This window comes from Diabrotica undecimpunctata, chromosome 2, assembly GCF_040954645.1.
Source record: "Diabrotica undecimpunctata isolate CICGRU chromosome 2, icDiaUnde3, whole genome shotgun sequence".
In the NCBI taxonomy this organism is placed as follows: domain Eukaryota; kingdom Metazoa; phylum Arthropoda; class Insecta; order Coleoptera; family Chrysomelidae; genus Diabrotica; species Diabrotica undecimpunctata.
In genome coordinates, this window is record NC_092804.1 from 73,432,112 (window position 1) to 73,459,834 (window position 27,723).

Below are 27,723 nucleotides of genomic sequence, written 5' to 3' on the forward strand. Positions count from 1 at the left end.
CCACATTAAATATGTGTTTCCTATTAGGGGTCCTACATATTTACCCAATGGCCAAGATTTTAGTCTAATTGGTACCAAGAAAATGAATAATGTTCGGGTACACCCATCTCCATACAAAGTTGACACAATTACACATGATGTCTTCTTAAATATAAAGGAAGCCGTTGAGAAGTATTTTTTACGTCAAAGTAAACCAGCAATGAAATTTAAAAAAGTTAGAATTATTAAAATAAGTGAAGAATTTGCATATGTGTTAGTTAGATATACACTTACAGGTCCATGGTAGAGGATCATACATACGAAACAAACGGAAGTTGCCCAAAGAATTGGAACTGAAACAACTATATGAGTCCTCATTGGCACTAAATCCTTTTAAAGCTGAGGATTTGCAGAAATTAAAGAAGTATGTATCAAATCCAGTTAGTCAGGAATTTTATGATTCTTTGAATTCAAATTCAGCTGTCCAAGAAATAATATCTGTAAATGATATCGACAGTGAGGACAACAGTAGTGGCACAGAAGATTAAACTTTAATAGCTACTTTACTTACTTTAATTACTGTACATTTCATGAATAAATATATTTAAATTTATTAATAACGTTTTGTTTGAGATTTTTCACAAAAACAACATATATCCCCTTACGCACCCTATTAGTTTAACACAAAAACTACATATGTAATAAAATTTTACAAAAACTACATAAATGCCCATGTAAGATTTCTGTTTATTTTTCTAAAAAAACGACTTTTAATGGAAATTAACCTACACATTCAAACAAATGCACATTATTCTAGAATATCTATAAATATTATCATTAAAATTTTCAGTTCTTTCAAAACAATTTCTATTTTATGTAAAACATTAAAAATACAGATATGTTCTTTTTGTAAATAAGTTTTCAATTTATGTGTACCACATAAATGTAATATTTAACTTAAACATGATATAAGAAAACAGTTTCAGAAACTCTTTTACGTAAAAAAACGTGCCATTTTAGACCCGTTAGTTCTAAACGAAACTTTAAACTAGAAGACCTAATTTCAAAGACAAAGCACCAGTGTATAGGGAATCAAAAAACATTTTCAATGAATTCTCACTTGACCCAATTCCTATTTAAAAAATTTCGGAATAACATTCCATGTTCCTATCAGTGATTAAGATTATCTGGACCAACGTAACAGCCAATATCCATATTACGATAAACAAACGATAAAGAAGAAAGTATTTCTTTAATATCTCTTTTTAATATTTATTCTTTACCTTTCTTATATGTTTTTTGTATGTTATTCTCACAGGTGTTCCAACAGTTTATTTAGTTTACTTCTCTAGGTTTTTACTCTGATAATAGTTTTTGAAGCAGTTATTAATTTGCAATGCTTGTCTAATTTATATCAACGTTTACCTATTTCAATAGATCTTAAAAAATATTTTAAACCAGTTAATCAAACTTTCTGTAAAAGTTATATAAAAAACAATAATTCTGAAAAACTATATTTGTTTTTTACAACCTAACAGCGATCTCTAATTAGCTAATACAATTAAATATTAGATATAATTAAGATTGATATAAGATTAATTATAACTTTTAGTAAATTTATTAAATGCATAATAAACGGGGGGAGTTCAACTACATGTCATAGGACTGATTTGTATCAATGTGACAACGAAATAAAAAAAAAAATTAACATTTGTATACTCAAAGGTAAATATAATTTAACAAAACACCTGAATTAAGTTTACAGATAATATAGTTAATTTACTGTTTTTATTGTAGATTTAAATAACGTTGCAATTTTTATAATATATATAACAATTGTTAAGCCGCGAAATATAAAAATTTTAGTCTTATCTTCAATATCTTATTTTTTTGAATCATAGATTAAACTCCCACGCAAATACAAGGATCTCAAAATTCACACCAATACCTCTCGATGTTCGGTATACATCGTTCCGTATCTTATCAGTGTTCATTCCGCCCGAAATTTTTGTTCTTTCGTCCTTTTTGACCAAACCCATGCCTCCGTCTCGGCTACCATTGGTCCATCGTCGCATCCTAGCGCTAGTCCATCGTTTATCCTGCCGTTACTATCCTCCAGGACTTAAAGAGTAGGGAGAAAAGTACATAGTGACATTCAGTTTGTACTCGCAGTGTTCAGTTCACTTGGCGAGGTGATAGCGTGTAGACGCGCGGAGTAGTTAAATATTACATAAAAAACTTACGAGCTTCGAGAATGGTTTTAAGATTTTAGTTGTGCTGTGTGTGAAGTGAAAAAACTTTTTATAATTTTTTTAATAATGCAGGTTTCGAGATTGTTGGTGTTTGTTACCGCCTCTCTGGCGGTTCTAGGTTTAGTTCAAGCAAGGATGAAATCTCCCTTATTAGACGATGACCTACCCAGATCTAGGAATAAAGCAGCCGGTAAGCTTTTTTATCTATATAGTATTTAAAAAAATTGTGACATGATTGTACAACTCAAGTGGCGCCTGTCTTATGGAACACGTGATTTTTAAAGAACATTTAATAACCGGTATTTTTCAGTTTTTATAAATTTCTGAAGTTTGTTACAAACAGTATGTGAACTTTTTGAAAGATAAAATGGTTGGTGATAAAGTTTTAAATGAAAACCAATAATCCCAGTTTTAAAAGCGTTAAACAACTTGCCAAAAACGCAAAATATGTTGATAAGTGCAGTTTTTTCATCTTACCTTAATATTTGATAAAATATATACGAATTTTAATAGTATTTAATGGATATATAGATATCTTCGTTGAAAAATCGTGATATGAATTTAGCAAAATAAAATAACTTTTTCCACACACATGTCTGTCTTAATTTTCTTCTACATCTGTGCCAAAATATATAATGTTGCCATTGCAATATCAACATTCTAATTAAAAATATTGCTTGCTCCAATCAAAATGCAGAAAATTATCAAAGTGAGCCAATCAGATATGATAAACGGCGAACAAAAATCGTACCTTGATTAAACCTTTTCGAATGAATAAATATTATAATCACGTAAATTAGTTTATTTAACAATATTGTGTATGTTGAAACTGTTGATGTTCCATAATTTAAAAGATCGCTTACTCGTCTTTTCTATTTTGTCGAACATTCAGAAGGTTGTTTAATCAGTCACCTACTTAACGATAGTACCAATAATTTTACAAATACATATTAGGTATATTATCGAATCTTTACTAGATATATTATATTTTAGGGTCTATTATATTCTAGTAATATAAACAATTCGTTTCATGTATCAATTTTTTCGCATGGTTTCTATTTACACTTTTTAATCTTATTGTTGTTTGTTTGTGTTTATATGACTGCGGACACTAAAACCATTCGCCAATCTTACTTTTTAATCAACTTTGACTAACAACTAAGAAATGTAGTTCAGACATTCCTTGCAATGTCCTGTAAGAGGTTATTTTATAATAATGAGTCATTTTTTATACAACATGTTTTAATGTACTCTACTTTTTATTTGGTATCATTTTGATATCTTCCCTTTTATTTTTATGTATCTACAAAATCTTTAACATTTGTTTTATTTTAGTTTTTGTTTTTACTGGGAGATTCTGTTCTTTATTTATAATTTTCTTATCTGCTCAATAATTCACTTTTTATATATCCAATATTACCATTATGACAGTTAATTGACGTCAGTTTTTCTGTTCTTTTGAATCCTTGTTTTCCAACGTTGAGTTGATAATTTTCGACCTTATCATTTTCCATTTTCTTTTACTGCTTTATTTTGGGCATTGTTTTTTCTATATTAATTTAGTTGATTCTGATTATCATGTAGTAGTTAACAATATAGGTTTAAAATAAACAACAAAAATAAGAACGGCGAAGTATTTTAATGTTATTGTCAACTGATGGCCCGTTTTGTTTTTCTAAACAATTTTTAATACAGTTTTTTAAAAAATCTTACTTCAATTTCATCACAACGGACGTTTTATAAGATCGGTTTTATTATTATTTTTTGGTTGATATTCTATATAATTTGATATATATTTCATTTACCAATATTCAAACTATTGGGAGGAATTTACAAAAGTAAAAAGTTACAAAGTCAGGGTGGTCCTTAACTAATTGTACAAAAAAAATTGTAGATTCTACACTTTAAAATATTACAATTTCAGCCAACTTGATGTTAAGAAAGATACAGGATGTTAAAGCAGAAATTTAAAATTTCTATAACTTTCATGTTATAACTTTCATGTTAGGGGACCTTTTGAGTATGAGGAATTAAAATTTGATGCATACTTTAATGTAGCTGATAAAGGATGTGGCAAAATTTGGGCTTAACTTTTTTGCTCTTCAAGTTAGCGCTATTTGTATTAAAAATTATTAAAGATACATTATTTCAACGAAAAAAGATATACTTACTTACCTGTTAATAAATTAAAAACTTACCAGTGCTCAAGATAATCAGTTTACAAATCAGTTGAATAATAATTCTTAGTTGTGATCTTTGTGTGTTAAAGCACTGAGTACCTGTGGATACGCATAATTAATAGTTTATTCTTATAAAAAACAGCTCAAAAATGCTTATATAACACCACAAAATGTTTTGTTATGGCTGATAAATGTTTTATTGGAAGCCAGTTTTGATGCCATCATTAGACAACCCCAATCTTACGTATTGCATTACGGGAAATCCTTAACATAGACTGGTGTCAGAAATGCTTCTGACAATTAAAAATAAGTCTTGTTTCGATTAATCGGTAACTTTTGGAATATCTAGTTTATTTTGGGTTATTAGAGAAAAGCATATAATATCGGGGCACATTGATTTTTCTAATATTGATATGAGAGATATGATTGATATTTCTTCGATTTCGGAATTTAGGAGAAAGTAGTTTCCTTTCATCCTAAACGTGACAACTTAGGCCGAGCGAAAATCATTATGTCTAATCAATAATATGGTAACGGTTCGCGTTGTGATTTGGTTGGTTTGGCGTTGTCACTTCCATCGTTCTAGCCCTTTCTTTCTTTTGATAAGTCAGGTATGGTATGGTTTTGACTCATCTCTTCCGTGAGGCGAACTCGCTGATTGGGCTACTTACTCTATCTGCTATGACATTTTCCAAAATCGATATGTGTGATGATATACAAACAATCTGAAGTCCTTTTTATATGATTTTGTATTTCTCTTATAATATTCTTATTTGGGTTTGCAGTTGCAGTTGATATGAGGTAGATTAGATTGATTATTTAAATTCCTTGTAATTCGCTTAGAATAAATGCAATCACTACCTTAAAATCATATTAATTTTTTATTTTATATAGTGTCCGGTACAATACATATAATTCCCCAGAAAATATTGAGTATTCAGTTGATAGTTAAAATTCGTAAATAACATAGAAGTAACAAAAAAAATCCATTTTTTATATCGGTATAGATCGAGTAGTAATAATACTTGGATATCTCTTATTTAAAAAAGTTCTGAAACTGTTTGCTTGTGGCATATTTAACTTAGATATTATTTTATGTGGAATTAAACCACAATTTATTATAATGAAAATTGAATTTTACATTTGTGACATTTAAATTTCCTATCCGGAAAGCATCTGCGAAAAATTCATATTTTTTTAAACCGATTTCCGGATTGGAAACCAAAACGTCAAAACAAATGTAGAATGTAATTCTCATTACAATCAATTGTGGTTTAATCCAATATAAAATAATATTTAACTTACACATGCAATAAGAAAACAGTTTCAGAATCTCTTTTAGATCCTAAAACAGTTAAAAGAAACGATTCGAGGAAAATAACAATCATCATCATCATGCAACCTCTTCTGTTCACTGCTGGACATAGGTCTCTCCCATTTTTCGCCACTCTTCACGGTTATGTGCTTCTTGTTGCCATTTCTTGGATATTCGTCCAAATGTCGTCCATCCAGCGTGTTGGTGGTCGTCCTCTGCTGCGTTTGTCTTCTCTTGGGCGCCAGTCAATTAGTTTTCTGGTCCATCTTGTGTCTTTCAGTCTCGCTACGTGACCTGCCCAATTCCATTTCAGCTTGGCTATACGTTCGACGACATCACTGATACCTGTTCTTTTCCTTTAGTCTTAATTCCTTATTTTGTCTTTTTTTGTCACGCCGAGAGTTGATCTTTCCATGCGCCTTTGTGCCACTCGCATTTTTAGTGCTGTTGTTTTTGTGAGCGTGAGAGTTTCTGCTCCATATGTCATAATAGGAAGAACGCATTGGTCAAATGTCTTCCGTTTCATAGCTATCGGGGATGTTGCTCTTAAAGATGTCTCTTAGTGAACCATACGCCGCCCAAGCAAGTGTTATTCGTCGTTGAAATTCGCAGGTCTGGTTGTCCTTGCCTATTCTGATTTGATGACCAAGATATATGTACTTTTCTGTCAATTCTACCACTTGATTTTGGATGATTAGGGGTTCGCTGGGAACTAGAATTAGAAAACGTATCTTCAACAATAGGTCTAAAAATGAACATCAGTAAGACCAAATTTATGACAAAAAATATCAATACCAGACGTAAAATAATTAACACTCTTCTTGTGATTCCTTGTGCTATCGGAGGTTGGTTACTGTCAGATCTTTTCGAATTATATTGACCACCGCTCTAAAAATGTCTATCTAACTGCAATTATATCACTATTGAAGGTTTCTTATCCAGAAAATTCTTCTTCCGGCTATGCCTCTTTTAACCTTGATCTTTCCTTGCATGATAAGTCTTTAGCTTATTATCTCTGGACTTCTTCCAGTAGCATATTCTCATTTATGCCGTTATTGTCCTTTGTCCCTCCATATATCTTGCATAATATCTTTCATTCCCATTGTTCCTTCCTTGATACCCAAGTTTCGCTAAAATACATAACCAAAGGTTGCATAATCGTTTTGTAAATTCTGATTTTCTTATTCCTGGATATTAACTTAGATTTGATCATTTTGTTCCTACAGTTTTACTTCCTTCAGTAATTCTTTTTTTTATTTTAGAATCTTCGGCTGCCAATAAGTACTCATTATTCCTCTGATAATGGTAGTTTCGCTATAAAGAGTAAATAACAATAGGGACAGCATACATCCTTGTCTAACTCCTCTTTTAATAATATTTTTTGTTTCGACGTTTTCAACCCTAATAGTTAATAAAAAATAATTATCAGAAAAACTTAAAAGGAGATAAAATAAATAAATCACTTAACCTAACAACGAATGGGAAAGGACAAAAGATTGTATTTATAAAATACCTTATGAATGCAAAAACTTTTTGAGGTGGAAATAGAAATGGTCAATTTTTTCTGTAATTAAAACATATTAGTTAATGTTCGATAAGTCCGAGTATAAAATTTGATAATTACATTAAGGTTTTATATTTACCACTTGACTGGCCTCTTGGGTGTGACGTTTTACTGTATGTAATTATCTTTGATTTCTGGGTGTAAACTATTTGAATTTTATATGAATTATGAAACTGTCTGTAGTGCTCTTATGTCTTGATAATGAGTGACTTTTATCGCAAGCGGCGGGTGTTCGATTTCAATACAAAATAGAAAATAAATATTATACATGACATGACAGAAACATTACCAACACCTTTCAAATAACATTTCCAACTGAATGTACATTATAAATTCATATCTAAGAAATGTTTATTTGCACTGTTTTTAGTTAATTAGTACTGTAAAATTAGTACATTTGTAATGAGCTAATAAGCACATCAGTTCGGATACAAGGGTTGATTTACAAAAAGAGGATCTTGATAACGATTTTAATTGCCGTGACAGGCACTAATAGAAGCATGGTTATTTTTAGAAAGTAATAAATTATTTAAAGTTTTTGCGACCAATTTTAGATAAATCCGATCAATTCAATCCCCCATCAATTCATTTAAAATTATATGTAAAATCGCACAAATAATAAACATACGTAGGTAGCGGAAAACATAAAATGACAATTATTTTAATTGATTCACCAGTTTAATAATAAAACATCAATAAATATTTGTTACGAGAAACTAATAGTTAATTCCAATCAGTAGGGGATTTGTAGTTTGAGAAATGTATAATAATAATTATCAAATATGTTTTAATATACTTAACATTAAATTTTATTGTTAGTAAATTTTCCAAATAATTAGATAAAATATATCTTGACAATGTTTACTTGTATCACATGAACAAAACATCTATAAAATTAAATCAGTTTATACGAAATTAGAAAATATTGTTTTTCTGTTCTTTTTTACGGTCCCAATCAAACGATTTTCCCTACTTTTTATATTATCATGAGATCGTCATTTTAAATAAAAAAATTTTAATATTTCCATCTATTATAAATTGTTATTTGTCAGTATATAGGGTAGTTCAATTCTGACTTCCAACAGATACATTGATGTTCGGTTCCGAAGTCAGAGTCACAGTCGAAGTCACAGCCTGGAATCTTCACATCATAAAACCTACTGTCAATATTTAATGATTTTCTTCATATGGGTTTGCTGTTAGACAGTTTGTTGTTAAGACTGTTTTCAGCCATTTATGACCACTTTTAGTATTTCATTTCTAATGCCATTTCTCATGACGAGATTGGTTCTAGGCTTTAAAGTTATCTAGAGACTTTTTTCTCTTCGAGTTCGTTCCCTTGAACTCTTTCGTGCGGCACCTACATTAGAAACTTATTAGGCGAAGACATCAAATTTCAATATGAAGTGCAATTACGATTTTATCCCCTATGCTTTTTTGTTTGCAGGTTCATTGTCGTAACAAACTTTCATCTTTTAAAGTACTCTTAAAGGCGTAAGGGATAAAATCGTGGTTAAACTTCGTCGAAAATCCGACGGCCTAAATTTATTTATTAAGGATATCCTTAGGGCCCTGCGCACTAGGCAGCTTAGGTGCGGCAGCCGAGATAAATGAGCAGCCTGTTATCGCAGCCAATCGACGATCAGGTGTGTCCTTTAATATTCAACTAATATAAAGATAAAGCGATATGGTGGCCGAGGCCATAATTATTTACCGCTTGTCTCGTAAAAAACGCAAAATAAAGAAAAAGCTGGTAAATCGCCCTCCAAAATTATATTGGTAATTCCTTTCCATCCTCTTTTTTACCTTCTTGATTACTGTATTCTTTACAAGATATATCCCAAATAGCCTTTCCTTGTCCCAAAACGGATTATAACTTCCCGAATTATTTTTTTGATGTCAAAAGCCATTTAAAAAACTTTGGGGATAGGTCTGGCTGATACGACTAGTGCGCAGAAACTGAAGGCAGCATATTCATTTCTCTTCAGAATCCTTACTTGCTTTGGCTGTGGACGGCCAACTGGCTGCCGGTGCAACAAGCACGTTCTAGTGGCTGTCGCAGCCAGGTTACTCAGTGTGCGGAAGCCCTTACACTTTTTTACTAGTTTGCTTTAGTAAGTATGTTATTTGCTGCTACTATCCAGCCTGACTGCCATAAACTAAAGCATTCTCTGAATTTTGAGGTATATCCTAGGATCCCTGTCTAGTTCCATGTAGAGATTCCGACCCACTAATAAATCGTAGACTATCTCCGTTATTATGGAAGATTAATTGTTTCCTTGATGGTATTATCGTAGTAATTTTTGCAGTGAGAGTAAATTATGTTATCATATCTGAATTCATCTGAAAAGTGGGTTCCTCATCTGTGTTAATGATATTTGTGTGACTATTTAACCAAATTAGGCATTCATGTATTTAAATCTTAAGATGGTAAAAAAGAAGACACTAACTGACGAAATAGAAAAACAAAAATTATTCTGGTATGGCCTTATGCTAAGAATGGATGCTGAGAACTTGGAAATAGAAACCAAATAGAAGGAGAAAAGAGGGCATCCTAGATTACAGTGGAACGGGCACATAAAAACAACATTAAACAACAAATAACAGCTCACCTTCCGATTATGTGTGATTCCGATTATTTTTGTCTTATTTTGGTTGATACAGAGGTTCTCTCTTAAACACCATATTTTTATATTATTATATATAATTATTATTGTATTATATTGTATATAAGTATTACATGATGTAAATAGAAAGCGTTCAAAAACTTCTGCCATATTGATGTTTAACATGTTAGTGTTAGAGATGCTCTTATATCATATCCTTTCCGGAGAAATGATCATTTTTTTATGTTTGACGGGAGCTTATATCATGTTCCACCCGCTAAACATATGACAAAATAAAATTTTTGCGGGCTGCATACTCGGTATAAATTGGATACCTGTTCTCGAACACATTTACATTAACAGATGTTAATAGAGGAATGAAATTAAAATAAAGGCGCTATCATTAACTTCAATCATAAGATGGAATATCGGCGTTTTCGGATGTTGTAGTCTGCCTATAATAGAATAATTCGTAGTGTCTTTCACACCTTTAAAACTTCACACGAATTAAATATTATGCCTATATCTTGGAAAATATAAGGGATATTTAAATTATTTCTCCATAGTTTTTATTCTTAAATTTTTCTAATGAAACAGGTAAAGTTACCTATATATGCATTAAAACTACTTTTTAATAACCAGTACCAGTACAGTAATTAGTAACCAATACTGCATCATCCTCTATAAACCAGCAATCCTTATAAAATACCCTAATTGCTGGACTAGTTGTCTTCAGTGGAAGGTACACGAGGGAATGAGGAAATCCCTCAAAAATGTCCAAGATTAAAGAAAAAATTGTTAAAACATAAAAATATATTAGCTGACATGAAACTTAAACCACAGACAGACGAATTTAACTCAATAATCCCGCCAGTTAGAAAAATTAAAAGTACTTAATGTCTTTTATGTAGTTTAGGTTTATCTTTTTTATGTCTTTTGGTTGTTATTTGATTGAAATTTAAAAAAAAAAGTGAAAGTAAAAACTGATTGAGGGAAATAAAGCAAAAATGCAAGTAAACGTAATTTTTTAACCTAAAATTAAATAATTAATCAAGCATAATTTCTACTATGATTTGAGATTTCTCATACACTTTTGTCACTACAAAATTATCGAAGCTTGGTGGTTAAGTGGTAAGAATACCATACTTCCACGCGGACCCTTAGGGTTCGAATCACACAGGTGGTTTCTTTTGCTATAATTAAATATTAAAATTTTAAATTATTTTATTTATTTGAAATACGGCAAAATAACGCAAAAGTAATAACTGAAAAAATATAATTAAAAAACTAATTATTAATAATTGTCAATTTCGTATGCATTTAACGTATGTTCAAAGAATATAGACGCTTAATGTTTAACCTCAAATTGGGAGGTCCAAAACTGTCAGATGAAGGCGGTAGGTGTCGCGTCAGTCACGCACGAAGCGAATATGTATGACGTCGAAAAACATTTTATTTTAATATTCCATGTTACAACAAATGATTAAATAAATTAAGACAAATGGTAGTAAAAAACATTAATTAGTAGCCACTTTAATTATAAATCAAACAATAATGAAAATAACAACTAAAATATTTTACTAAACTGAAATTTACGTTCTGGCCGAAAACAATTATTATGTTCAAATACGTTTATTTAGAATATTTTTTATGTTTTTTTTTAGAATTTTTACGTATTTACACCTTTTTTGTAAATACATTTATTTAGAACGTTTTTTTTATTTTTGCAGAATTTTTACTTTATTTTCGACAGTACGACATTGTTTTTTCAATAAGATTTTCCTGTTTTACTTTAAACATTTCTAATAAAGACCGACATAAATGTTTAGTTATTCAAAGCAAACGATCTCTGCATAATTTCAAACATTAAAATTTAATTATTGCAAAAAACATCATGTGAGATTCGAACCCTGAGCGTCCGCGTGAAAGTAATAGACTGTTCAATAACTTTTGCAGTTCGAAAAGAAAAACACAATTTTATGGTTTTAAATACATTTTGTTATTCAGTATAGTCTCCCTGAACATCAATACACTTGTTCCAACGAGATTCCAATTTATGAGAAGTGAGAATCTGGAAGGGCTGCAAAATATGTTTCCACAGCTGTTATATCATCATTTAATGAAAAACGCTTTCCACGCATAATTTTTTTTTAGGTGTTAAGTCAGATGGAAGTCGCTAGGGGCCAAATCTGGTAAATACGGTGGATGCTTCAACAAATAGATCTTTAATTCATGGATTTTAGCCATTGTCAAAATACTCATATGACAAGGTACATTGTCCTGGTGAAAAAAGATTTTTTTATTCAACCCGGGTCTTTTTGCCTTCAGCAGGTGTGAAAGGTTACAAGAATATTTAAAATTTATTGCATTACAAGTTTGCAAGTCATCCACAAATAAAATTCCTTCTGCATTCTACAAAACTGACACTAATACCTTCTTTGCCGATTTCTGGACACGAACTCGTTTCGGAGCCAAAGAACGAGCTTCACACCACTCTTTAGCCTCTTGTTTTGATTCAGGGTCATGATAGATCCAAGTCTCACTCATAGTGATGAATCAATGCATAAAATTTATTGTATCCTTTCGAAAACAGTCTAAATGTTGCTGAGAAAATCGCATTCGAATATGTTTTTAAAGTGATATATGGTTGAATGCTCGAATAAATGGACTTTAATCAAATAAAAGGCAGATATCGAGCAGTTTTTTTATTAAATCTTGCCCAAGTACTTTCGCTTTCTTCTGCTAGAGGGTGGATAGCCTACATTTTTGACAAAATGCCTCTAAAGATGCTCTGAGAGCGAAAGTACTTGGGCAAGATTTAATAAAAAAACTGTGCTTGATATCTGCCTTTTATTTGATTAACGAATATGTTTTTGTTCCGTTGTTAGCAAATGCTGCACCCATTGTGAACACAGCTTTCTGAAACCCAATACTTTGGTCAAAATATTACTTACTGCCCAATGAAATGCTTAGGGCTTCTAATACATCGCTTTCAGTCGCTTGACAATTTTTCAATACGATATATACGTTATTTTTTCTGCAATTTCTGGTGTTGTTGCTGTTTTTGGACGACCTTGATGTAAATCGTCTTCAAGGCTTGTACCACCACGTTTAGATTTAGTAACCCATCTTTGTTCTGTACTAATTGAAGGCAAATAGTACTTATACACTTTCATCATACGTTCATAAATTTCCTTTGCTTCCAAAAATAAAAATTCAATATCTGCAATATACTTGATTTTTTCCATTATAAAAAAATAATGTAAAACGTCAATACTCAATGGCTTGTAAACAAAGAGTAATTTGAAAGATTGAAATAAAACTTCACATACGTTTATATGAAGATTGTACCACTATAACAAAAAATTTAGACTAGTAGCAACGTCCTCAAATCAACGTCCGCCAATTATTTTCCTACATTTATCATTATAAGCTCTAACTCGTTGGTAGTGTGTGTCGTACACGAGATCTTCAGAATTCGAACCACAGCTCAAATATTCTCAAACTGTTTATCAATGTTACCTTTAGGGTCCAGATATCACATGCGTATACCAAAACTAGAAAGGATAATATTTAAAAATCATTTAATTATGCTACACAGAGATAATTTTTATTTTATAAAATCGTCTGTATAATATCAACCACAATTTCCGTTTAAAATACCTTTAGGTTAGGTTAGGTTATGTTCAATATGATTGTGGGCGCTTAACCGCCCTTCCACTTCACTTAAGAGGCCCAAAAGACCAAAGGTCTATTGTGGCTAATCCCTAGGTTAAATGTGTCCTTTTTAGCCTATCCTTTTTTAAAAAGTCTATTATGGTCTTAGGTAACACTTCTACAAAGTCGTAGGACTCGAATTGATATTGCTCTTAACCTTACCCTATCCAACCCTAGGCAGTTGCACAAAACGTGTACCATCGTGTCGTGATCGGCCTGATCACGATTTCGATTTTCTAGTGGCCTAGTTCGATTTTGTTCATGTGTCGTTTGGGGGGAACACACACTTTGTCCTATTAAGAGGCCTACAATAATTTGCAAATCATTCATATCCATATCTAGTACATCTTTAAATCTCCTCTTTAATGGTCCATGTATAAATGCCTTCGAATGTTTGAGATCCGTTTATTCGTACCAGTGGTTATATTTCATCTGTTCCACCCAGTCCGATAATATTCTTTTGGTGGTGCTTCTTGCTATGCCAATGAAAAGTTGTGTGACCATAAGTGTTTCTTTATGCTCTTCCTGGCAAGTAGGTTCACTTTTTCGTTGCTTTCAATGCCAGTATGTTCAGGAACCCAGAATAAACTTATTTTGTTACTTTTTTCAATCCGAATCAGATTCTGAAGATAGTTCCCAACTAACTTAGAGTCAATCCGATTCGAGTCCAGTGCCTTTTATTCCTCCTGTCTATTAAATATAATGGGTATAGATCGGTCACTGTAGTTTCTCCTTATTAGTTTCAGCAGATACATCCCTGGGCCATAAATTTCCGCTTGACGATAGACGAATGGTTACCTAGGCTTTCATTAAGGCTCAGCCTTTTTTTCCTCCATATTCTCCAGCTCCACTGCCTCATTAGTTATAGAGCCGTCTATATACCAACATTAATCTGCCATTAGAGCGGGTAGCTCTAGACGGTAAACGGCTTTTCGAAATTGTATCTGGGTTACATTGCATCTGGTACCATTTCCAACTCTTGGTCATTTTTAAATATCTATCTCAGTATCCTTTTGCCCTGCTTCCTATTCCTGGGCAAAATATATTAATATTCGCTTTCCGTGTGCTCTTATCTTCACCTTCTTTTCCATCGATGTATGTTAGGGAGGGAGGTCAAGTATGAGAGCCATGGAGGCTGTTGGGGTAGTCGACATCGCTCCTGTTATGATTAAGCATGGTTGTCGTTGAAGCTTATTCAGCTACTCACTGGTGGTCTTTTGTTGGCATTTAGACCACATCTAGTACCACATCTGTTGGGTTTTATACTCCATGTTTCCCACATATCCTTCAACATGTCCAAAGGGAAAGTTTTGCTTTGTTGGTTATTCCTTCCAAACAGGCATTCCATGTAAACCGCTTATCTAGTATTACTTCTACATATTTCACTCATTTCCTTCGTTTTTTGAAAAAAGATTTTCAATTGGAAATCTAAACGTCAAAATAATCGTATTTTCAACTAAGCCACAACTCAATTGTGGCTAATTCCCAATAAAAAGAATCTTATGGTTGGATTCACTGTAGCGTTAAGTCGGCTCACAAGGTATCCAAATATTCTAGGTGTTCAATGACTTACCTTTCAACAATGGTTGGCTGTGACCTATATTTATTTCATACTGCCAACCATTTAGTTTTCGTGATATGATTAAGACTTCTACGGTGGCGTTTTCCGTTACTCAGATTATCAATGTTCTGAAGTTCTATTACGTTTTCAGCTATTATGACCGTGAGATTGGCGTACCACACATTCATATTTCGAAAACGTTTTTTCAACACACAACTTTTTTGTAAAAGAACACGCATCTTAAGTTTCTAGTCCGTTTTAAAAAAGTAATTACATCATTTTTTCTACTCACAAAGCTAGTACTACAAGTACATCGTATTTCACAGAAGAATTTTAAAGTTTTAGCTCACAGAACTTATTAATTTGAAGATGGATGCATCCAACTAATGCAGAAAGACTAAAATGTAATAAACAATAATAAAATCTAATGTTCCAATCTTCAAATATTACAAAAAAAATTAATAAAGGACGACGAAAAGCATAATTTCTAACAAAATGTTAATATAAAACGGAAAAGATGACAAACATACAACCCACTACACCAAAGAAAGAAAAAAATTACTCAGATCTCCATAATTGCAAAATGTTGGAAGTGTATGGAACAATGTTCTTGATAACGATAATAATAAAATTAAATACATTGTTAAATTAATTTCTACGTTATCAATAGCTATCTGTTATTCCTAATCTATTTGTAGGGATTTACTACGAAATTGTTTAGTATTCGGCACAAATTTGTTCAGCATATATACATAAAGTACTCTCATTTAATTATCAATGTTTTGCATTTTTATTGCATTGATTTATATTTATCCCGATAAAAACATCAAAAGACAATTTTTAAACGGAACAGATCTAAATATAAAAACATTTAACAAAACTGCACTTTTTTAAAAGTATTTTATGTATGATAACAATTGATACAAGGAAAAAGAAACATTCTATTTGATAAGACTAATTAAGATAAAATCCTATTTTTTGCCTTTATTTTTAAATTTTAAGATGATGGCGACACTTTGTAGAGTTGCTTAGAAACAGATAACTACGGTTATCTAATAACAAACAATTTTTAGTACTTCAGGATGTTAAATAATAGTGATAAAACGTAAACCTAAGGTTCGTATTGTACAAAATCAATATTAAACCTAATGATTTTTAAGTCTCTCTAGCCTTCTACTTGGACTCTTGGAATCATCGTTCGAGTGGTAAGTTATGTCCATCTCACTACTATCTAGTTCAAGATTGCTGCAAAACTACGCAATATTATTGACTATCCGAGTATATACACCACTTAAAATAAAATTCCATTGAAATTTTTCACCAAGTTATTTTTTGTGTTATTTATTGTAATAAATGACATCTAAATGCCAATAAAATATACAGAATAGAATAGAAAAGAATACAGACTATCAAATGCATATGACACCGTAGTAATAGCCGATAATTTAGAGAATCTAGTGAGAGCAATGAACAAAATATTAAATTTCAGAGGAGTAAAGAATATGGAGTATCCTTCAATATAAAAAGCGAAGTGAGAAGCGAACCTAAAAAGTTTTTTAATGGCAGAGTACCGAACTTAGACCTAAAAGTACAATTAACTAAATATCATACGTATGTATTGTACGTATAGGGTACTATGGAATTGGATTGTGGAAGTTGAATTAAAAGGTAATAGAAATACTTAACTTCTTTGTAATGTGAACGTCTAGAAGTATTTTGAAGATATCATAGGAGGCTTATGAATAGGGATGTTGAAGTAATCAGTAGAATGAAGAAAGAAGAAGTTAAAAGGACAATAAAAGAAGTAAAACTTGGGTTTCACGTGGGACAGCAAGACGCAGGACAGGCTCTTGTCCCCTCCCGTGTCCCGCAGGACGTCTCACTGTCCGGCATAGCTGACTTAAATGATATTTTCTAAATAAGTAGATCATTTTGTAGAGGCAGAAGAGCATAATGGAACACTTAATTGTACATGACCCTCATCTTCAGCTGTAAAATTCGGATCTGCTATGCTTCCGTCACTACTTAAATTCCGTTGATCTTCGTCCATTTTTCTTTTATCCATACTAAATTCCTGCAAATACCAAGCAAACTATGAAGAAAAAGCTGAATAAATATGAAGCAGAAAAAGGGTCTTTATTTCATTAATAATGGTTAGGGGGTAGATATGCTGATCGAAAGTAATCATAATGTTGTACTAAAAAATGTAACACAAAAGTTGTTTAACTTACCTTAAACCCTGAACAATCGACTTTGACAGTAACTTGATCTTTTAGCAATGCACAAATTACCAAATCAATAAAAAAATACTATTATATTTTAATACTCATGATACCAAAAATTGAAACAAAACATTTTTCAAACAACAAAACCTTTATACCTCAGAAACGAAATCTTATATAAATATCATTTATATAAGATTGTGTCGCCGTAATGTCGGGTGGCGGTTTATTAGAAAGATTTAAACCAAAACAATTTTTTGCATACCAAGTACGCATCGTAATAAATCAAAAATAATTGTCGAAAATTTCTTGAAATGATCTGTAAAATCTATTAATTATATTTCATCAATATAAACAGAAAACCTTGTAATTTCTATGAATATTTTTATGTTGCAAATATAATGCAGATGCTTGTATAACTGTAATTATCAAACCATTCCGATAATAATAAAAGTGCAGTTTTTGCGGGACACGGATCGTACCGCGGGACATAGCGCCAGTTGCGTCATGAGTCCCGTCCCACAGAAAAATCGCTGTCCTGCCCTGCAAAATAAACGCTGTTGCGTCCCGTGTACTGTCACATCCTGCAGGACAAAATCCTGGACCAGACGTCCCGCGTGCATCCCTAGTAAAACTGCAATATCTCGGACATGAAATTGCTGGAAAAAAATACATCTTGATGCTTATAATTGGAAAAATAAATGACAGCAGTGTGCGAAGAAGACGAATATGTTGGCAGAAAACACTAAGAGAGTGATGTTGCAGTTCGAAACAACTATTTAGAAATTTGCTCCTAATGTTGTCTTGGTGACCCATCTTGATTGCCAACCTGAGTTACGCAGAAGTAAAAACTTTTTAGAAACTCCACCAAAATACTCCTCTTAAAACCTTTTTTGATATATTTTAAACATTTATTTACTTATCGTTGTTCTGTTATTAAAGCATCATTCATAACTAAGAATCCACAAGGAGTTTAGAGAATTGTAACAACAGCAACAAATGGAGAATATACATGCAGAATATAAATAATAATTGTAAAACAATTTAATACCGAATAGTGAATACAAATTAACGGAAGATAAAAAATGGTAGAAATGCTTAATATTTTGGTATGGCTGGTAAAAATCATTCATATTTCTTTCAACATTTCATAGTCAGTTTATTATAAGTGACCTTGAAAGGTAGCTAATAGAAGACTATTACAAAAATCATTTGAAATGCCTCTATGTTTTGGATGTTCTGTTTTATTCCATTCCGAAATTGACACCACGATTCTTTAATCAAGTGTTCCTCCGCGTATTCTTGTTTAATTAGACTAATATTTTAACTAGCTCCTATTTTTTCTTTACTGGTGCTTAGAATTTAGCTTAATAAACCACCAGAATTTAGCTTAATAAATCAAGATAAACCAGAAAAATATGTTCTATTTTTATATCCCCTGTAATGACTACTGAATTCTCTCTTCTAATTAGAGATCGTTACAACCGATAATTTTATGGTTTTTCTGACTGGAAAACCCCTCAATTTGTGTTTCCTTGACACTTTACGAATTGGCCTTCCTTATCTTTGATTTCAATTGAAAAGAAACGTTACAGTCCATTATCTGGCGTATCTTTTGTTAATAATGACTGTCTTCTTTTAAAATAATTTTAAGTTTTAATTCCGGTAAATATCGCCGACGAAAGCAACCACGAGAAAAACCAAAAAATTTCCAATTTCCTGTGTGAGTCTCATTTGTATGAAATATTTCAATTTGCTGCTTCTGCGAAATATATTCTGAAGGTCCTAATAAAAACAATAATCTTTGACGAAGTAAGTTTTTCTGTCATGTTGGTAACGGTAACAATATTTTTTAATTCTACGACCAAATAGCAATAAATTTGTATCGGATTAACCATCTTATCCTTTAGAACACATGGTCGTGTAACATGAGCCGATATAATTTTTCGTTTTGTCTAGTTATTTGGTTTTTAATTTTACTGTGTAAATCAGGGGGATTCTTGGTAACCTCTGGTGATTTAACACATGGTTGATACTGAGGACCGATTGTTTACTTTTTCCTGTTGTAGCGAAATAGGTGGAGAGTATGATTGTCCTGGAAAAAAATACCTATTGTCATCGTTGTAGATTCCTGTTACCTTAAACAAAAAGTGGGATTGCATTTTAATAATTCCAGTTCTTACGATTTTTCGCTGATACTCTTACCTTCACTTCTTTGTCGCTGTCCCATTCACTTCTGTATTGCAGTAAATTGGATTACGATGAAGAAGTGAATATATGAGTGGCAATATCTAAATGTCTGTTCTGATAATAAACTCATTTAAACATTTATATCCACATCCTAAACTGCTCCTCTTCTTCCTTCAATACCCTCTCCGATTATTGAACGGTGGCGATCATATGGGCAATAATAACTTTGCTTATGGCAACTCTAAACAGATTAGTGAATGCCTCTTGATACCACTCTCGGAGATTTCAGCTTTCGAAGCCAGGATGTTCTTCTTCACCTTGAGATCTTGCCCTGTATTAGGAGGTGGAGAAGATTGTACCTCTCTTGATATCTCATTACACGGCCGAAATATTGTAACTTTCGAATTTTTATTGTTTTTGTTATTTCTGTGCTCTTTTTCATTTGGTGCAAAACTATTTTATTTCTTATTCGACCAACTTATCTGCAATATTCGTCGGTATATCCACATTTCAAAGGCCCCCAATGTTTCATTAGTGTTTCTGTAAGAGTACAGTTCTCCATGCCATAATGTGGAGAACTTGTAGCAGCCTTCTAATCTGATTTTACGGAATGTAATATCTCTATTAATGCGAGTTTTGCTATTAAATTACTAAACTAATACTTATGGTCAATCCTAATTTATGGTATCGACACCTAGTCACTAAAAGCAAGATCGGTAAATTATATAGAATCATAGTTTATTCGTCTTCCGGGTTTGGACCGTGTCATTTGTGAGTGACCCAAAAGTGGGTTCATCTCGACGTTTCGCTACAATTGTATGTAGCTTCTTCAGGAGAACAAAAAAGAAAGAAAAAGAAACAAAAGACAGGAAGATGGGTAGTTAGCAACGGTAACTCAGTTACTCAACGCAACCAGAGGCGAATACTAACTACCAAGATGGGCATTTGGTCACAGTAACTCAACTACTCAACGCAGCCAGAGGTGAAAACCAAATGCCAGGACAGGGATTCACGTCCAACAGCTCAGAACACTAACGCGTCGAGAGGCACTCCCTGCCTCTCGACGCGTTAGTGTTCTGAGCTGTTGGACGTGAATCCCTGTCCTGGCATTTGGTTTTCACCTCTGGCTGCGTTGAGTAGTTGAGTTACTGTGACCAAATGCCCATCTTGGTAGTTAGTATTCGCCTCTGGTTGCGTTGAGTAACTGAGTTACCGTTGCTAACTACCCATCTTCCTGTCTTTTGTTTCTTTTTCTTTCTTTTTTGTTCTCCTGAAGAAGCTACATACAATTGTAGCGAAACGTCGAGATGAACCCACTTTTGGGTCACTCACAAATGACACGGTCCAAACCCGGAAGACGAATAAACTATAATTCTGACTCTGGCCGTGGAAGCCTACGATTTCATTATATAGAATCATTCGAAATATGCTTTCTTAGAAGGACACAAAATGTCATGGATCGGCCATATCACAAATGAAGAAGTCCTAAGAAGAGCTGATATCCACAGAAAGCTACTAATCATCGTTTAAAAACTAAAAGTCTGATATCTATGCCATATTCTAATCGAAGATAGATATCATTTCGTGAATGTCTTCTTAATGGGCAAATCACGAGATGAAGTTTGAACAATCGTTGTAGAACTAAGAATGCTAAACACAAGACTTCGGACTGAATATTTATACGTATACTAGATATGGTCCAACAAAATAATGTGATTAACAAGATTCAGTGGCAATTATTTAAAAAAATACCACATCCTGGTTCTTCCCTGTTGTAAATCAGAATTTGACTGGCATTCAGAAGATTGAGTAGTTATGCGAAAAAAATTGTTTCATGTGTAAACAATGACAGAATATACCAGATGAAACAAGATAAAGTTGTCATTAAACAACAAACGCAAAGCATAAAAACCAAATAAATAGTCTCAAATCATACTAGGCACAGATAAAATCCATACGCTAAAGACTTAAATAAAGAAAAAAAATTGAAGTGGAAATTGAAACGTCAATAAACTTACTTTAACTTTTAATTGTGGCCTATTCCCATTTAAACAGTAATTAAAGAAAAAAAAAGTATAATATGACCTTTGACTATAATATGGCTCTATGTAGTATGTATCTCGTAAACATTTTTTATGGTTGATCATACAGTGTAGATTGTCTTAAGATTCTAATTTTTTTATTGCTAAATTAATTTATCTTTCTTCGTATTTACTTCGTGTATAAGTCACTATTTAAAAAATGTTTTATTTCGCTCAAATGACCTACCTTATGGCGCTTAAGTATATGTTTTTATTAAAAGTCGCAAAGTTGCATTTCCGTTCTTTCAAAGACAGCAAAATAAATTTATCTTTCTACGCCATTTAGTATGTAAGTTCATTGATAAGTTCTTGAGTTACGTATATAAAGTATATCTACGCTTTTCATTCATCATTGGCGTAACGAAATTGATGTCTAAGAAGGAGCATTTATTTGTAGAAATATATTAAGTATTCTCTTGAATATTTTCCTAAAGATTTTTTAATAATCTAATATATCGTACACTCTATATAAAAAATAATATAATCACTATTGCATTAACTATTTTTTAATTATTAAATGCAAATCAGCAGATATTAAAGCAGGTAAGTAACTGTTACATTAATTTCGGTACAACCATGATTAATAAATAAACAAAGAAAAGAAATGAGGAATGACAACATCCTTTATGAGTGTTGTAATTCAATGATGAGACTATAACACGTCGCAAACTGAAGTACGTGAGACGTGTTCAAAGAAGCATCTAGTCTAGTAATAGTTGTAGAGAAAACTAGAGGGTAAAAATGTTCCAGAGATAACCAGTGTAGCGTAGATTAGCTTATTAAATATATTGTACAAGTAACTTGCGACCACTATTAGATGCTAGTATGATACCTACTACCAGAAACCTTCTAGAAGTATATATATATATATATATATATATATATATATATATATATATATATATATATATATATATATATATATATATATATATATATATATAATAGAACAGGGAAGTAACTGTTACACTGTTATATTAATTTCGGCACAATTATGATTGAAATAATGAAAGAAATAAAATGAGGAATTACAACATCCGTTATGAGTCCATATTATACAGGATAGATTGATATTAAACTAGCCTTTGATAGATAGCGCTACTTGATACCGAATTGGTTTCGATGTTGACAGTTACCATTCATGACATGACGTCTGTCAAAATTAGAAGTTTTTAGGAAAAAGTCGAGTATCGTTCGGTGATTAAGTTCCTCCACAATAAGGCTAAAGCGAATGTACAAATCAAAGCCGAACTGGACGAAGTTTATGGTGAGGTTGCACCTTCGTTATCAACAGTAAAATTTTGGAAAGCTGAATTTGTTCGTGGTCGTACGAGTATTTTTGATGATGAGCGTCCCGGGAGGCCAAATGAAGTGATCAATCATCACGCCGGAAATGATCAACAAAATCCATGATATGATTATGGCAGATAGTCGAAATAAGCTCCGCGAGTTAATAGAGGTCCTAAACATTCCTACGAACCCATACACAAACTCATTCACCATCATTTGGATATGGAAAAGCTATCAGCGCGATGGGTGCCGCGTTTGCTGACAATCGACCAAATGCAAAAACGTGTGACCACTTCGGAGACGCTTTTGGCGATGATACGGCGCGATCCGAAGGATTTTTTTCACCGATTTATCACCGTTGATGAAACCTGTGTGCATTATTACACACCTGAAACCAAAGAACAGTCGAAACAGTGGCGCAAACGTGGCGAAGGGCCGCCGAAGAAGGCAAAGAGTGCACATTCGGCCGGCAAAGTGATGGCGACTGTTTTCTGGGATGCGAAGGGCATCATCCACATCGACTACTTGGAAAAGGAAAAACAATCAATGGTGAGTACTACGCAGCATTATTGGATCGATTCGATGCCGAATTGCGTCGAACACGCCCCGGTTTGGAACGCAAAAAGTGCTCTTTCACCAAGACAATGCACAGGCTCACCGATCGGCCGTCGCCATGGCAAAATTACAGGAATTGGGCTATGAACTGGTTGAACACCCACCGTATTCCATAGATCTTGCCGCCAGCGATTTTTTTCTGTTTCCAAATGATGTAGTCGTCGGCGAAACTTCGGCCTATTTTGAAGAGCTCGGGCAAAAGTGCTATTCGGATGGGATAAAAAATTGGAACATCGTCTTACTAAGTGTATCGAGCTAAAAGGGGACTATATTGAGAAATAAATCGATTTAATTCCAAAAAACTTGTTTTTTCTATCAAAGGCTAGTTTTATTTCAATCCACCCTCGTATATTATCGAAGGACGGAAAATTTTTTTTCGGAGTATTAGAGAAACCACGAGATCCTCAGTAATGGTAAAACGACAAGTAATACTTTATATAGGAAATATAGTTAGCTCGATAATTAATGAAATCCGTAAAAAATAAAATGTATATGGGAGTCAATATACGAATTGTCAAATGACACAGCTCAACACAATTTTTAGCACAAATAATTTATTTAAATAACCACTTATACTTTATTGTTGCAATTATCGTTCTAAGAAATATCGGCATTCGTATCAGGAACTGAAGGAATGCGTTTTTGTCGCACTAGTAGAAAAAAAATTGATTTTTCGAGTATATTCCGAGGAGATTGATTGCCACCCTCGTATTTATGGAACGACGAGTCTTTACATCCCTACGCGAGAGGTAATGGTTCTAAGTCAAGAAACGTATTGAAAACGATCGAACACTCGGTTAGCAGCCTTATTAAAGTAATATATAATCAAAAACACTTTCGAATTTATTGATAAGGTTAAAATATATGACTCGGTTTAAAATTAATGATTTTTTCCCACACACATATTTAAGGATATATTTAATTAATTGACGTGGTTATTAAAACTGCAACTTATATTACAGGGAAAGATCTACGGAAAGAGGGGACCAGGAAAAAGAAGAATATCGTGGCTCCAGAACTTACGAAAATGGTTTTCCTTGACCACTTCAGTACTATTTCGAGCTGCGGTCAATAAAGTTAGAATTGCCATGCTAATAGCTAACATCCGTAACGGATAGGCACCACAAGATGAAGAAGGTTATTAAAAAACCTCTATGCTGCTATAATATATAGAGGTTGCCGATTATAACTTGCCAATATTAAGAATAATAAAAATAAAATATTTATGCTATTCACCCTTAGCACAGTAAGGCAGTTTTGGCAGAACTTGTTGATTTAGTCTTGACACAATAGGCCTGAATGGTGCTCTTGGAAAATAATGAGAAGAGCCGTTAAAATAGCAAGGGACAAATCATCATGTGGTAAAAGATTTATCGACCGACCGCGCAAGAGATGGAGTGAAAATCTTCCATACAGACAACAACCCGCGAATTAACAAGCAAAATTGCTTGTATAAAGAAAGAAGAAGAAGATAATGGCCCTGGAGATATCAGAGCCAAATAAAAGGTGTTGGTGGAAAGCTTATATTATATAGTAGGCCTGCAAAAGGCCCGAGAACATGTATAATAGTTAATGGAAGATGTACAATAAGCCAACTGGCTGTAGTACGACTGATGAAGAACTAATCGCATCCATAAAAAAGCAAGCTCAGTACCTAAAATCCGATTACGTAACAAGATATATGTAAATTTCAAGGGTTGCAGTACATGGAAGTACTAACAGGTAGTAAGATTTCAAATTCTCACAAACAAAATAGTTAAAATCCCAAAGGTTATCCTTACTTATACTAATGTTTCAAAACATATGAATGAATAGGAATGGAGGCTAATGATTGTAACATGAAACTTTAATTATAATTACTTTTTTGCACACAATAGTGCCTCAAGAGACACCACGTAAAATAGTAAAAGTGTACAAAACAACAGAACAACAACAAGGTACTGAGGAGAATGACGGTGGTATATGTAAATGATACAACTATAAAGAGTGTACCAAAATGAGGAACACCCAGAAAAAGGCTGTAATTGTGAAGACAGGAGGAAAATTCATAAGGACTCACATACTGTTGTAAGCCATAGTGATGCTGATGATGAATCGAGTAAAAAAACGTAGCTTCAAAACGTTTTCGAGGCTTTCATAGATATGTGTATCTTTGGACTAAAACATAAAAAGTAGGGTATACACAAAAGATCATTTCGGTCGCAGTATGGAAAGGTCTATGAGTCCAGCAGACTCGTATCACATCTACTATGTACAGTCCACTTGAAATAAATTTTTTTTGTCAATATTTGTCTAAGTAAACCAATACTTTCTTTCATATTTGACAAAAGTCACATAAAGGAAATTGGTCATGATATAATATCTCTTATGCAAAACACATATCCCTAATAAAAACAAGAAATATAATGATATCCATGCCTCCTTTTGTTTGTGAATGTATTTTACACATATTACCCACTATGGTAATAAAAATAAACCGATACAACGAAATATCCAAGGATCCGACAGAATTCTTTAACATAACTCAAAGGTTGAACAAGCATAAGGCTTCTCCTTCAAGAAAATGAAAATACATACGAATATGACAAGAAGAACTATTGACTTCAAATGGTGTACTTTATTAAACGAAGAGGAACAGGATAGCACACAGACTAACAGATGAACGAACAGAATAAATATGAAACGAATCTTGTAGAGTCCTTAATTAAAAACTACTCAAATTTAAAGAATACATGTTACTTTTGGTAGTAAAATTTTGGGAGTACATGATATGTTCTACGCTTATGTAATTTTTATGTAAACTTTGTGTCAAAGGTGAAAAATGTTTTATGGTATTTTTAATCTGTTGATATAAATTAACAAATATTTTAAATCGTGTAAATCCATCCATGCAAATGATAATAAACAAAAATATTGTTGCTCGTAAACTGTATTTATCAAAATATTAGGTTTCATTGGACATTCCGCACATATGGTAATAAAAATTGACCTAAAAATTATAAATCTGGTCAAAATTTAATATGGAATTATGTATCTTAAATATATTGAAAGGAATCATAGTGTTTTTTCATAGGTTTATTTCAGTAGTATAGTGATTTATAACCGTTTTACTTTTATGTCTTCGTATCTATTTTTAAATGTATTATTATAGCCTCCATTTATTTTCATTAGTAGATTAATACAGCTTGATCCGACATTATTTTTTTAATCATCTACTGTGGTAGTATCCATTATTATTCTTTTTCTTTATTTGTTAGCGAGATTTCTAGCTTTCTGAGTCACATGTTAACACAATTCTATACCCCATTTTTTATTATCACGTATAACTAAATATGTTTGTGTTGCCTATTCTTCTAGTCTCATTTAAGTTCCTTCTAATTTAAAAATGCACTCGAAGAATGGCCTTTTTAAAACGAAAACTGGGAGGGAGTCAGTATCTTAATATCTTCGTACAAACATCCGTCTGTAGACGAGGACTAATCTGCAAACTAATCCGTGCAATTCCAATTTTAAGTATCCAAATGAAGCTTAGCAATGGGTCTGTGCTAGCACTCTTACTGTTTAATTTATACATCGCGGACCTGTCTAAGATAACTTGTGAGGACAACACTGTGTGGACATAGTGCAGAAATTGGGCTACACTGACGACTGAACAATTGCAGCAAGACATAAATGCATGGATGTTACAGAAACAATACTAACAGAAGACCTTGCCACTTTAGGAGAATACTTTCGTAAGTGGAGGATACGGCCTAATGTAACGAAAACGGAAATAAGCTGTTTCCATCTATTTATTAATATTGAATGAGAAAACAGGGGAGTTTACAGGTAATTATTATTTTGAAACGTAATTGTTTTTGATGTAATCGGTATTAAAGAGCAATGGGTAAATAGATGGAGATGTGTGATTATAGCAGGATGGATGGAAACATCTTCAGTTTCTTGAGAGGTTTTGTGGTGAGCAATGAATAAGAGAGAAAGAGTTCCATATGAGTGTGTGGAAAGCGTCGAAAAATTGATGGTTTGGGGATGCTACTGAAAATAAGATAGTGAGTTCGAATGCTACAATTATTTTAAAAAGTAATATCGTTTAATTTAGTATCTTTTTATTACATCCTATTTATATTACATTAAATATATCTTCAACCATA

At 32.6% G+C, this 27,723-nt stretch overlaps 2 protein-coding genes across 2 annotated transcripts in view; both read left to right on the forward strand.

Annotated features, from left to right (window-relative positions):
* Positions 1-527, forward strand: part of LOC140433718 (uncharacterized) — a 61,978-nt gene extending 61,451 nt beyond the window's left edge. Inside the window, exon 2 of the mRNA XM_072521696.1 lies at positions 276-527. Coding sequence (XP_072377797.1) covers positions 276-527 — 252 coding nt within the window. The remainder of the gene's footprint in view (positions 1-275) is intronic.
* Positions 528-1,909: 1,382 nt separating this feature from the next.
* sog (chordin short gastrulation) overlaps positions 1,910-27,723 on the forward strand; it is a 292,748-nt gene continuing 266,934 nt past the window's right edge. The window contains exon 1 of the mRNA XM_072523100.1: positions 1,910-2,421. Within this exon, the coding sequence (XP_072379201.1) occupies positions 2,298-2,421 (124 nt within the window). The 5' untranslated portion in view covers positions 1,910-2,297. The remainder of the gene's footprint in view (positions 2,422-27,723) is intronic.